At 37.7% G+C, this 14748-nt stretch overlaps 1 protein-coding gene across 1 annotated transcript; it reads right to left on the bottom strand.

Moving 5' to 3' along the window:
* Window positions 1-825: 825 nt before the first annotated feature.
* Window positions 826-14639, bottom strand: SLC25A46 (solute carrier family 25 member 46). The gene is made up of 8 exons (XM_085305347.1): window positions 14277-14639; window positions 12343-12385; window positions 10311-10368; window positions 9718-9795; window positions 8983-9083; window positions 5760-5816; window positions 5153-5210; window positions 826-2101 (listed from the first exon to the last, which is right to left on the bottom strand). The coding sequence occupies exons 1-8, from the start codon at window positions 14527-14529 to the stop codon at window positions 1523-1525; spliced, it is 1227 nt and encodes a 408-aa protein (XP_085161473.1). The 5' UTR covers window positions 14530-14639; the 3' UTR covers window positions 826-1522.
* Between the last annotated feature and the right edge of the window lie 109 nt (window positions 14640-14748).

Raw genomic sequence — 14748 nt, 5'->3', positions numbered from 1 at the left:
AAATTTGCCATTAACAATATTTCAAAATAAAACCAGTTCCCAAATTCACTATACTTTCCATTCTAACACATTTAAAATACATGAAAGTTGGTTTAATGATAGCAAAGCAGACCTTCAAATAATATAATCAGAAGGTATGAACAGCAACACTTTTTCATCATTTTTCATGTATGGAAAGCAGCCATGGCAGACTACTATATAATGCTTAAGGTTAGTTAAATGCACATCAATTTACAGTATTCACAGAGATAAAGACTCACCACACAGAAGTGTGAAAAAGAGAACAGCCTTATACATAAATTTAAAAGTGTTTTTCCATACACTTGTTTTACTTGCTAAAAATCATTTCTCCTCCAAGCTTTCATTATATTTACTGATGAAACCAAGCATTCTGCTATTTATTCTTTCAATTCTGCTTGAAAGTTGTTTAGAATGATCAACCAGTTTTCAGACCAAAAGCCTCGATTTACCAGGGAAGATGGTAAAAAGTAGTACGTTTCAGTAGTCAGCTTACATGTTAACAACTTAAYTCTGATTCATAAAACATCTAATCCAACAGAGACTTTATACAAAGGACAGTGCTAAATCTTAAGTGGACATTATATATATGGCTGTTCAATACATGTGTATACACCTCTCCCATCTAACAAAAGTGAAACTTTAGAAAAGGTCAATTAATCTTTTATGCTTTCAGTATACTTTGAACACTGATACTAAATACACTTGCATGATTATTCTRCTCTTATACAGTGTACCAGAGTAAAACTAAATTCTCAAGTTYTGAGTGGAAAGTTGACTGAAAATGGTACTTACGCATTCACATGATCAGCTTCTAATTTGCTYTATTCACACACTTTGGTTAGCATAAGCCCTGCTAACACACTGCAAGACAGCCAATCTCTGCATTCTGTTCAACTTTGTTCAAAATTAAGTTTTGGTTACACAATATTTTGTTGAAAGCAAAGGACTTTACCTCTTCTTCTCCTGCCACRCTGCATCAGTGAAAATAAGAAAAATCTTCTATGCACCTGTAAATTATGACATTTATATCAAGTTTTACATTTTGCTCACAGCTTCATTAACAGTGAAAGTGAAAACATTCTTAAAAGGTCAGTAAACCCACCACTCTCCAACTTCCAAGTTCTTAAAACTTAGGAAAACAATCCTTTTGAACTGCCTAGCAGTTCAAATTAAATACCAGATGTGATACTTAGAAAGCAGAGATGAAAAATTCAAATCTATTCCTCATGCTAGTTAACTGGTAAGAGGAAAGATAAAACCTCATTCCAGTCAGAATCTGATTCTCTTCTGTATAACCACATACACTATTCAATCGGTGTTTATCATTTTAAACTTAAGTAGTACTTTTGAGTGATATTTGAATTCCAATTTTTAAAACAAGTTATTTTACAATGTAGATAGAATTCATAGAGCATATTCTTCAACGTCATTCTAAGTCACTTTTAACAATAATTAGGTTGGTAAATAACTAGACCACTGTCCTAAATCCACACCTGAACAATTAAGAAACATTTTGAAGCAGTGTTGAGTAAATAATTTTGGTGAGCTGYAGAACAGCTACATGTAAGCTATACTGTACTATAACAGCTCCAAATCCTTTATAAAAACCTAGCATTCCCTCTTCCCGTTTTATAGTATTTATACAGTCTCTCATGCCCTCGTACTGAGTATTGATGGGAAGCACTTCATAGCCAAGGTCTGTATTGTCAATTATCGTGCGTGTCCCTTGAATATGAAGGCGATGCAAAACTGTCTCCAGTGGGTAAAGCATGACATCAGCGCAAAGGCTAGCAGCAAAGCTAGCAATAAGTTCTGGAAAATACGCATCCAGCACGCTCTGCACAGAAGTGGAGCTCTCTGTTGGGAGATTGTGGGAATTCTCCCTTTTCAGAACAAACAGAACAAGCTTCTGGACGATGGAACTGATGATGTAGTGAAGAACTCCATGTAGAGCAGTTGGAAAAGTCAACACCATCAGAGGAAGGAGACGCTTGCTATGGGGTACTCCCATGCCAACGACTCTGCCGATCCCTTCTTTCACACAGTCCAGAATTCCAGGATTATCTCGAATGATTTCACTCTATGAGCACAAAGGAATAGTTACAACCCGTGCAGCCCATTTCATAGTCACACTGACATCCACTTTCAACAGTCTGCTTATCACTGCTCAATTTTTTTCATCTTCATAAGATAGATACCTATTTATACGCCACCATTTCTAAAAAAGCCATACTGATATTATACTTTTTTTCTCTAACACGCATGATAACATTCAAATAAACTTGTTTTTAAAAGTGAACCTATATTTAGAGCAACCGTTATTTAATCTACATTCTCATTACCTGTGTTAACAACAAAGACATTGAACTTTCATCATATCACAAAAGGTATCAGTTCGCACAACAACCATTATGTACCGAAATGCTTATTTTAAAATCCTAAYGCTAGGAAGCATTTACCTAATCTAACAATCCTGTTCTTTAGGGGTTTTAACTGAAGTCTTTGAACTTTGATATGCATAGCATAAAGACTTCCTTAACTAAATTTAAGTTAAATAATCACATAGGTTCAGCTACAGATATTTTCATTCCATTCTTAGTGTCTAAAATAGCACTCTTTATCTCTTGTTACATCTAAACTGAAGAATTTGGGATTTCTTAGTCTTTTGTGTCAATGTCAGCTGTGTCCTGATCACATGTCATGATGAGACCATAACATTCCCCATTCTTGGGAAAATGACCTTCAAAGCCCTTATAACAGAGCAGAAACTGATTCAAATACTTGAAAGTATTTTGCTGTTATTGACTCTAAGCATAAGCATTGCACTATAACTGAAATCAAGTCCTTATCTCCCTCATATCATTTCAGTTGCTGCACTTCAAAGTTACACTTAATTTTGTCAAACACGCCACCGTGTGGTTTGAAATGTTAAAGATGAAAACACAGTAATGTGACAACTACATCCAAGTAACTGTAAATAGGAGAAATTTGAAGTATATTTAGGAAAGTATTACATATAGTTCATATATATATATRTGTGTGTGTAAGTATCAAATTAACATCATTGAACAGTGTAACTTATCAGAATTAAAATACTCAAAGATTTTATAAAGAAACAATTAGTAAAAAACCCCACAGTCTTCATAATTTTTTTGTTAGTCATTGCTCTCTTGCAGAACAGGAATATAATGTACAGGCATATAAATCTGGTAAGTCAAGCTGCTCCCATGCATTGATTAATACAGCATAAATAGAGTCTTGACAAATGTTCTCATTACTTCTGTTGTGTTTCTAATAAGAAAGTTTATGATGGTATTTTGAGGAGCTYGAGAACACATTTCAGGCTGCATACGTATATTCAGTACAGCACTCACACATAGCTGAGCTCACTATGTACCAAGTCCGCAGCTAGTCTCTGCAGCCTAAAATTCTGCTTTCATAAATAACTCTTTACAAAGACGATCACTTGTTTAAAAGGCTAGAGGAGACGCTGTTTTGGATTTTTTTATTATTATTATTTTATCAGACTGCTACCTGGCACAAGTAACTTATTTTGAAAATTAAGATGGGATCTAAACTATGTCCTCTTTTACCATTATTAAATGGTAAAACGGTAAATATGTTCCTATTTCCAACAACACAGCTAACATCCTTTCAGACAGAAATACATGCAATGTGAATACCTGAACAAAATACATCCTTCTGTGGCCACCTGACTGCAATGAACTCAAACAATAATAGTTTTCTATTACTGTTTCTAGATCCAAGATCTTAATAATATGCTCAGGCCTAAGATATGAAAAAGTTTCATTAGTCAGTTTTCCAGTGTGAGCCTAGTTATATCTCTCCGCTGCTTCCATGAACTCTCAGAGATCCACTCAGGCTAGATTTCCTGAATGTTAATCTTCAAAACTACTCAAGCAGAGAGAAAGAAGAARGTGTGGTGGGAGGATGTTCTTAAATATGTAGTAAATTTAAAGAATACGAGTTCGTCACTGGGAATCTAACTACACCTACCCACGTTAAATATTACACATTCTGTTAGTCCAAAACGTGGCCACTTCAGGCAGGACAGCCTTTGTACTGCCTTCTGGCTCCTTGGAGTTTGGATCCTCTGCATAGAGCCGAATCCAGTCCCTGCCTCTAGAACATATGCCAAAACAAAGAAGTTGCAGCCTTGTTTGTCTCTTGCCCCTTACAGGCGCTGGTGCAGAAAACCCACCTACAGTTGAACTGTACGTTTAAACAGTTATCTCTAAATCAGCACTTGCAGCTTGTCTACACTGCAAATCAAAATTATTTTGAATGAGTGACATGAGAATGACTATTTTGCACTATCCTCCACATAAGAGTTCATTTCACAGTATGAGTTCCACTAGCTACTCAAAGGTGCTTCCAAATTAGGAGCAACCCATTATATGGAACTAGCTTGAAGAATTGCCCTGGGCTACTTTTCCATAGTTAAGCCCTGTCTGCTTCTCCAGAAATGGATGCAACAACTCAACTCACTGAAAGATAATCTGCAATACAGTGCTATGGGTTACTTTGTGCAGTTACAAAGTAAGTTAAGCTATATTCTAATAACATATCCAGATTTTTCCCAAATTTTATTTTCATAGCTAAGGGAAGAACTAGACTAAAATTTAAAAGCAGAGAGCTGACTACACAAAAGCAGTCCTGGAATAGTAGAATTCAATATTAAAAAAAGAAAACAAAGCTGCATTATTAGAAAGTCCTTGTAATTGTTAGAGGGGAAAGGTCACTGCAATAACTATTCTAGGAGCCTTTTAAAACCTTTACGTGATGAAGACTTGTATAACTTCTTTATGGCTTATCTGCTACAGAACATCTGCTACAGATGTGACGTGTTCTCATTTTATAGGTAATATAGTTCAACTCCATTAAATGTCCTTTCTTATCCCAGGTTTCTACTTAAGACAGTACTACCAATATACCCATTGTAATAAATATTTTTCTGAGTTAATAAGTCACGCAGCCTCAAGTGAAAAAATACATATATAACTACTGCAACATAGACCTGAAGCCAAAGACAAGGACTCACTTCTCCATATAATCTAACATATAAAGAAAAGAATCATCTTGTAAGATATTGTAAATATATCTAAATTACCTGCACAGTTTCAATCAGGCTTGCAGAATAAAAAGGCATTGCTATCACATGTGTTAAGCTGCAGAAAATAACAAAATAAGAATTAACATCATGGCAATACTATAATATTAGCCAAATTTGTAACTGAAAGTTGGTATCAGTTATCTATCAAGTCAGGCCTGATGGACACTAACAAACTAACTCATTACTGAAGTGCACATTAAAAAGTCAAGATAAGCTCCAGTCTGACCTGCAGTAAGCATTAAATTCTATTTCCATTTGACTAGATCAACTGAAGTTTCACAGAAATCACAATTATTAAAAAAGAATCTTCTACATCAGTGACACTCCATTCAGAAGGATCTAGTAACAAAAAAAATTTTGAAATTGGCATACACAATTTTGTTCACAAATCAAATTATGAAAATTAGCATTAGCACCCTGTCGAGTAAACACAGCTGCAGATTAAACCACTGTGTATTTACTGCTTGTACTATGYGGTTTATGATCATTCACACAGTTTGAAGTTTAGATCTGCACAAAAGATTTTGAAAATGAAAAACTGATATTAAAAGTAAGTGATAGTAAGACATAAGGTAATAATAATACATGCTACACTTACACTTACCCTTTGAGTAGAAGGTGGCCACCTATCTGCTTGAGGTTCCATTTATGTGAAAGCTCTCTAGAAAGAAAAGCAGTATTGCCCTTAATATTGACAGAAACAATTATTCTCAAGCATTTATTTCATGGGTCTCTTTATCCAGCTTTCATATTGGTGTTCTACTAACAGTCTATGTAGAATTTATTTTTCTACTATGAGAAATTCTGCCATCAGTTTAACACGTATCGTTTAAAAGCTCATGCTTACTTTTAGAAGTTATTCAGGCCTGTTGGATATTCTAACAAAAATACTTTTGCTGATTAATAAGGTGTCTTTTGCTCTCATAGCTATTAGCTTTAGTGACTTGCGCTTATTAGTAATCTTATATATGATCTCTTGAAGTAATTTTTGAGGGAATGTTGAAATTTTTACATCTTAGTAGTCTTCCTTTACCAACACATTTTTTTATTATGTTTTGGTTTAGTTATGCTCTTTCTGTTCCTTGGAGTTATGTTCATCCAGTTGTTTCTTTTCTGAAAATCTACATCACATTGTCAYACAGTTATACAAGACCAAGAAGTATAACAGGAAAAGGTCAGAGCCTAGTATTTCTAGGCTTATGACTAATTTGGCATTTGGCTTATGACTAATCTTTAGCATATCTTGTCAAAACAAAAGAAAACATCTGCGTTGTATACAAAGGTGTTTTTTTAAAAAAATGCCTTTACAGTGGTATTTTCTAGTTGCATACTTCAAAACATGGGTAAAGGATGGTAACTACAATGCACTTGACAGAAAATGTAATCCCACCCTAACTCAAGATGACATCTAACAGCCATGCATTTGGTAAATACTCAAGCTCCAAGGTAAAGATATTTGTCTGAAATGTTGGACATACTAGACTACAAATTTTTAAATAACGAGCTTTAAAGTGTTCAGCTTTGGTTCTTGTCCAAGAATCACACTCACCCACTCTGCCTGTAGTTACAGCAACTCTAATCCAAGAAAGGAAACTCTTTACTCTTTCCTGAAGAATTGTGTGTTACTAGGAGGTATCACTTTCCTAAATACATAGGCCAATCACTAAAGAGGAAGGGAAGATCATTAGACATTAGGTATCATGGACACTTGGATGACATCCACTGAGTCATAATACTTAAAAGATGTGGAAATGAAACCAGTCACCCAGCCAAACTAAGYGATCTGTGAAAGCCTAACCTGTCAATCCACTAGGAGAAACAAAGAACAAAATTGGAAGAATGAAAACAGAATGAGTTTGTCAAGTACAAAACCACACTCAACTTGCCACATAAACATCAATGTACACTTCTGGCCCCCTCTCCTGAAACAAGGGGATGCCTTTATCGTATTATGATAAGGAACTGGAATCAATATTTCAGTCCTCTTCTGGTCYGCTCTGGAGCTTGATGAATCTTTTAAATCAGCTGTCGCTGCTTGCTACAACTAATCATCTCACCTCCCTGTGCAGTCTAAGGACCCATGCTGCCATTAATAAGAAAGGGAACAGATCCGGTAGAAAACTACACAGGTTGGGGCATGTAAAAACAACCATTCCAGACAGATCAGTTCCCCAATGCAGTTCACAATGCAACTACTCAGCTGCTGTGTTGGCTCAAGGATGAAGGTAGTACTGAGGAAAGAATGAGCAACTACTATCAAGTAGGGTTGCTTCATTCAGCAGCAGCACCAGCTTATTTTTCAGACTGCTGAAAAACTGGCCTACAAGAAAAATCGTTGCTTACACTGGATAGAAATCAGAACTGTAAAACCATACACACTGTATCACTACTCATGAATTAAAGCATCATCTTCAGCAATATTTAAAAACATGAATATAAAGTCACCGGAAAGTGTATTCCTAGAAATTTCAGTTACCTRTGAAACAAAGCTAATCAAAAAGCTTAAGTACATACCACATAATTTAAGCAAGAATGACTGTAATGCTTATGACAGCTGCCAGAGCCTGCAAGAGTTTTTTCTCAGTATGCGTGCATGCTTCATAGTAGCCCTGATTCAGTCTATCCACATTTCTTATTTTTAAGGACAGTTCAGTTTSTAGGTCCTTTAAGTACTTAGTAGCCATCAACAAAACAAAAATTCAGTCACTTGTCTCCTCTCAAAGCTAACCTSCTTTCAAGCTTCCTGGTCTATTCAAACTTCAGTACAGAAAACTAGCCTCAAAACATAACCACTTGTCTGCCTTCCTAAAATCCTTTCCAAGAAAGGTCTTTACTAGCCTCAGTGTTTGCCCTGTTATTGTTAAGTAACTTCTCCTAACTTCTTGATTATCTCAGAATCAACTTGCATTTCACTAGAAGTTTTAATGATTTTATGTAATAAACTCACACAAGTACACTGCTTACATTTAAAATATAGGTCTAGAGCAAAACTGACAATATATATTACTACAGTCAAATAATACTGTCAGCTCTGGACCATTGTAAAATGAAACGGAGAAAAAAATATTCAGACAAAAAGGTTTTATCACACTGTCTGAAAAGCGGGAAAACATCATAATGGTTCACTATAATCCTGGAATTATCATTCAGCAAACTAAGTGGAGTCACAAATCAAAATAAAGTGATTATTACTAGACTACTATAGCATAAGACAGGCACAGCAAAGTAGGACAGTGAACACATCTTTAAATGTAGTCACTCGTATTCTTAGTTGGATCCTCTTTATTATGAGGCTACTGAACAATGTACATACAGCTGTTGGTAAAGGAGGACAGAAGGCAAAACTGAGAACCACATCGACTAGTATTTAACATCTTTAAATATAATAATGCAGGCCATTTTATTTTCTCATCTTCCAAGGACAGTGAAAAATGTTCAGAAAGATGTCAATGCTGGCTCATTAACCAAGTTTTCTTTATTTAGGATAATAAAACCAAGACGTTTTACTTTAGACGTGGTATTTGCTACTACCACAAAACATAATAGGTACAAAAACAAATAAACTTGTGAGTCCTTTCATGTCTGTAAAATTGTACTGAATACTAATTTGCAACATTATTTCTATACTCAGACTGCTAGGCGGACATACCAAACATAYAGTTCACTAGTTAAAATTTCTAAGACAACTATACTGTTCTGAAACTACCTATTCAGTGTCTGACTGCTCTAAAGAATTCAAGCTTTTCAAATAATCTTACATTTCTTTGTGCATAAGTCAACAACTTATGAACAATTTGTTAGAAGCAGTAAAAAAAAAAAATCAATACCTTGGCAAAGGTGTAAATTCACTGATGATGCCTTCTGTTCCGAGAGTTATGCCCTGAACAATAAAAGTGCTSCCCATTCCTTTCCAAAGAGCTCTTGGACCCTGTATTTTAAGGTACGTAGTTAGAGTCAAGCAAAATAAAACTTAATCTTTTCACCTGCTTACTCATTTTTGTAAAATTTCAGCAAATTCCAGCTATCTACAGAGTATGAATCTAACTTCAGATTTCAGCATTTCCAAATTCAGAAGAAAACTAATTTCCTTCAACTCTGAATAAACTTTTATCCTATTACATAATTTTAAAGAGTTGTAAGCAATTTTAGAAGCATATATCTCTGTTAAAACTTTATACCATAAATCTAAGGCCATTTCCAATAGACAAAAAGAGTCTGAGATGTTAAAGCACAGCTGTAAGAAATCCAGAAAGTTGTGCACTATYGTTTTAGCAGCCATTTAACTCTGGATAATCTCTTTATCCACATTTTTTTTTTTGAGGATCTTAATGAAAGATTAATTTTAGAGAAYTTTGTTTTCTAATGTCTACAACCTTTCACCAGTTAATTTTAAACTTGATAATTTTAGTCAGTTTTTGGAAACATTCTGTAACAAAAATACCACGTTCTGACAATACCCATGCTTTTTAAGTACTAACCACATCAAGAGTTAAAGATGCTTCAGCATACAAGTGCTCTAATAACCTCCACTGCAGAGATACAACCAGACACCAAATACTGACCTGTGTCTTATTGATGCTGTACATAATATTGACAATAGTAAATGGAGTGAGATGATAGTTCCGAGCATGATAATTAACCTGTTAAAAAACATAAATGATRGCATTTTACAAACACACTTGCAGCTGGTGTAACTCTGAAGAAAAACACTTGCAAAATCAGAACTTYATTAAAAAAAAATTCCATAAAGGCCAACCAAAGTGACAAAAATATTAATAAATTCTCCACTGAAGTTTAAGGAAACAGAGGCAGAACTTGTTTACATTTTAAGCATGATCAACAAAACAGCATTAATGAAAAATACTTGAGACAAAGCAATCTGCTCATGAACAGGGATCTGAAAGGTGTTTCAAATTATGGCAAGTAAGTGCCTTAGCATTTGTTTTCTGTTATTGAAATGAAAAAGAACATGAGGGCTGAAGGTAAGTTAAGTTTTGGGATGGAAAACATGTATGCTACAAATAAAAACATAATAACCTAGCAGTGCCTTGTTAAAAATTGAGTATCTTCCATATACTCTACAGAAAATGAAAGCAAATCAAAATACTACAGAACACAGGAGATCTATCTGGAAGAAGTAATATAAAAGATATACCTGACATTGACGACGCAGGACAATGCAAGGATGTGCCAACACATTTTCTGTAAATAAGCTTTAAAAGAAAAGTGTGTTTAAAAGTACTGGAAGTAATGGTAAATTTATTTAAAAGCACTTCTTGTTTTTCTCTACCAATATTAGATCAGTGTTTGGAATAAATATATATTAGTTTTATACCTAGTGARAGAATGAGATATTTTGGAGTGCTGCCACATAGCCCGCCAATAATACAAAAGGACAAGTATTCATCACCATCCCTACCTCTAAAACTCTGACGCATACGTTTGCTAAGAAAAAGCCCTTGGTTTTATATATACGTCCTTTCAAAGTAAAAAGAAATATTAAAATTCTTAAATCCTCCCTCCTGAAAACATGAGGAAACAAAAGCAAGGCAGAGTCAGGATTAGGAGGMTTATTTTCTAGTTTTATGTTAGTGCCACATACCACACACGATTAATCATGACCTTCCATAGTGAGGATAGACGATTGGTATTAACAGCTAGTTTGGAAATTTTCAGTGAAAAAAATGCTACTGGCTGAAACCAGTTCCACCCCTACTCCCAACAGCATTTCACTGAAACTTTCAGATGAAAGTTCTCTTAGCCCTGAAACAGCACTTGTGGTTACAGCCATGCAGAGAAACTTGCATTTTATCCTGAAGCATCCAAGTGAGCACTGATCTGCATGTAGCTCAAATCTACGATCTGGATTAGAAAAGCAAAACCTCCAGGCTCTGTCTCAAGCATCCCACATAACAGTTCTGACCCCCAACCTAGTAGAGTACCTCGGGTAACTGTCTATTGGAGATATTTTACTTGAGATAAACATATACTAATTGGAACAGAAAAGTATTGAGGCTGCAGTTTCACAAACTGTTAAGCTAATTAGTAGTTTGCTGCTATTTAAAGAGGTGAAAGTTGCTCTGTACTCCAGCTCTCTTACCTACTAAGCCATTCTTGCAGCTAATTTCCCTTTCAATCCTGTTTTAATAAATGTGACATGCTCATCAGAGGGTCTGAATGCGCAGCAGAGCCAGTGCAAGCGAAGCAGTAGAGATGGGTGTGTGTGTGTGTGTGTGAAGTTTCCGGAAATGTGTTGATCAAATTTAAGCAAGCTCATTACTTGCTTAAACACAAGTACTATTWCATTCCTATTCTTTATCCCTTCTCTCTCTGGCCGCCCACCCTTAGCTCGTCTCTGCTGCCCCTAATAGGTAGTCAATGCCCAGGTAAACCTGACTCACTGAAACAGCAAAAAACATCTAGCACCTTCACTGGCTTTGCTTCTGGTTTAGTGAGTCATATTTGTTCAAAGAGGTTCTACTAGGCATCAAGGGTGATGACAGTAGAATAAGGAGGGAGGACAGCTTTATGGCTGGGGACCAAGTGAGAGATCCTCCTCAACTGTCCATGAAACTGAAACCTTAATTTCCCATGTTGGGCCAACTTGACAAATGCCTCAAGCACTTCAATGTTCTGAAGAAGAGCTCCTTCTCTCAGAGAAATCTCACATTCAGATCAACAAGGAATAAAACAATGATAATAAAAAGCAGTTCACAGCTTTCTCAAAAAATAGTATCAGTAATTAAAATCACCATAAATAAAGAACAAAATGAACCACTTTGCCACCTCAGGATTACTATTCCAGGATACTTTGTTATAAAACTTAAAGACTTTATTACCTTCTTAGGAAGATTCATACCACTCCAAAAGATTAGTAAGAGTAGCAAAYGTGGAAGAAGCAATTTTCTTGGGCTATTTTCAGATTGTTGTGACAAGGTAGATAGACAGGGCATGGAATATAAAAAAATCTTTTTTTATATTCACTGCTGAAGGAGTAATTTTCAGAGAGAACACTTCAGTTAGAGAAACAAAAACCTATACTGCTTTTAGGTAGTAGGTTTCTACATGCTCTTCAGTTGCATAGACTACTGACATAAAAAACACAAGAAAAAATGTATATAGGGATCATAAAGACAACTATTGCTTTACTGCAATGTAATCATTAAAAAATATTACACAACTCTTACCTTGCGAGGCCAATACCAAAGCCTGCAAATCTGTTCAATTGCTCTGAAAAAAATGGAAATAGATTATATAACTGTGATAATCACAAAGAGCAGAAAAATGCCATATAGACCATTTGAATAACCAATTTTATAGCATAGCTGCTTCAGAAAATTACAAGCACTAAACCAGAACATTTATGTCAACTCAGCAAGAGAAGATATTAAAAATTGTTCACTGAGGTATACGTGCAGTTTGGACCATATCCAAGTTTGCGTGTACTTTTGTAAGAACATGAAACATCTTWCTTACAACAAAATGTCAGCTACAGAAAAAGTGAGACAGCGAACAATTACAGTAAAATACCATCTTCTGATATCTAACAAAGCTAACTCAAATCAATGACTGAAAGAAGAACATGCATGACAGTTTGCAACAACTCTGRATTGCAATTGTAGATATCTAAGGAGAAATCAATTTAAAATCAAAAACAGCAAAAAGAGAAAAGCTTAAGTAGTAGTAACACAAAATGCCACCAATTACATAATAGCGGACATCAATATGACATGAGTTATCAGATCAGCTGTTTGACTCCATTTCTTTGCAAAATCTTTACTAGGGAACCAGTAGAACAGAAACATGAAAATGGATTCAGATTTCTTCTGTCTATCACCAGACAGATATTTACAGATATTTAGACAGATATTACTCAGAAAAGGTTTTTTAAAAAGTGTCAAAATTGTAAAGGCAAACTGAAAATTAATGCTCAGCTCAGTAAGCTACTAGTGCAAGCAGACTGTGTACACGGAAAATCTCAGTAAATTCAGTGGAGCACCACATGGACATGACAGCTCTCCTAAGATGGATGATAACACCCCCCCAACGAGCAAGAGCGTGGACTCAATGACATAGGAAATCCTTATCAGTCCTCTAAAATGCACAATARACAACCCACATGAGTAGTTGGGACTAAAAAAGTTAAAGCCTGAGCATCTCTTTTAGCAGTGCTTTGATGGATGGATAAATTAAGGGTTATACACAGGCTCCTGTAAGACAAAGACTTATAAAGAGCATTCCAGATCAAARTATATGTACACCAAGATATGCAATATAAATGCAACTGTAGTCAAACTATACTAAAACTCTTTTACATAATGTACACAAACTTTCAGAATATTTTCTTAATTAAAGGATAAAAAGTAATACGGGTGACAACTTAGGCCTCAGTGTTCTGTTTCAGTACTCGAGTTAGTTTCTCTTAATTCATCTCAATTTCACAAAGCTGTAAAACAATATTGTATTGATGAGGGTTTCAGCTCCGTTTCCCAACAATATCTGAGGAAGAGCAGAATGTGGTTGCTTCCTCTGATTCTATCAACTTTACAATTCCTTCACTGTCACAYGCCAAAGTCGTTTTCACTCTGGCAGTTCCTGCCCTAGCAACTATTTCAACAAGAAAGCCAACGGCCAGGAGACACAAGATCAGGAACAACAATGCTGACTGGCTAACAGAAGAAAACGTTAGCCCTACAAAATAGACTGCAAGACCCGAAGGTGTTTTTGGTCTCACAAGTCACCGGAGATGGTTTCTTCAGAAGGTCGTAGTTTACATGGGCAATAAAGAGCTGGTCACGCGCTGCCTGACAGAAGGTGCGTGCTGACTTCTGGCACCTTCGATCCTAGCYGCTCGTTACTGCGCCGTGACCGAGGGCGCGGGTGTTTGAGGGCGACACGCAAGGGAACAGCTTCCCTGTTCTCTAAGGGAGCTTCCTTCCCTTGCCCCAGCTCTACGGGACCCCCAGCCAGCCACCACACGGCCCCGGCCTTCGGCAGCGGGGGAGGAGAGGGGCGGTGTCGCTCCCCCGCGGCGCACCGGGGCGGCCTGGCCGGGAACGGGAGGGGGGCCGGAGGCAACCGCAGCAGCGAGGGGGCGGCTGTCCCGCCCCGCCCGGCTTACCGGCGCCGGGGCCGCCCGCCCCGAGGCAGGGCTCCTCGTTGAGGGCGGCGCCCCCGAGCGGCGTCCCCGCCCCGTACGGCGGCGTCTTCTCCCCCCAGTGCAGGTTGCGGCTGCCGGGGATGTCGGGCGGGCTCGTCACCCAGTGGCTCAGCTCCGCGGCGCCGCCGAAGGCCCTGCCGCCGGGGCCCAGCTCCTCCCGGCCGCCCCCGCGGTAGCCGAGGCCGTCGAAGCCTTCGGGGCGCCGCGGGTGCATGGCGGCGGCGGCGGCGGCGCGGAGGGGGCCAGGGGTGGGAGCGGGCGCAGCGGTAACGGCGGCGGGGTCCCGCACCGGCCTCCCCCGCGCCACTTCCGGCCGCGAGCGGTCGCCGCGCGGGGCTGAAGCCGAGCGCGAGGCCACGTGACGAGGGAAAAGGCGGGCCCGGCGCCTCGGCGGCCAATGGCGCTCACTCCTCCTGCAGCGGCCGGCGGCGCG

Source organism: Rhea americana, unplaced genomic scaffold, assembly GCF_003343005.1.
Source record: "Rhea americana isolate MKP2758 unplaced genomic scaffold, rheAme1 scaffold_22, whole genome shotgun sequence".
In the NCBI taxonomy this organism is placed as follows: Eukaryota; Metazoa; Chordata; class Aves; order Rheiformes; family Rheidae; genus Rhea; species Rhea americana.
The sequence above is the reverse complement of the archived record's forward strand: the minus strand, read 5'-3'. Positions and strand labels throughout refer to the sequence as shown.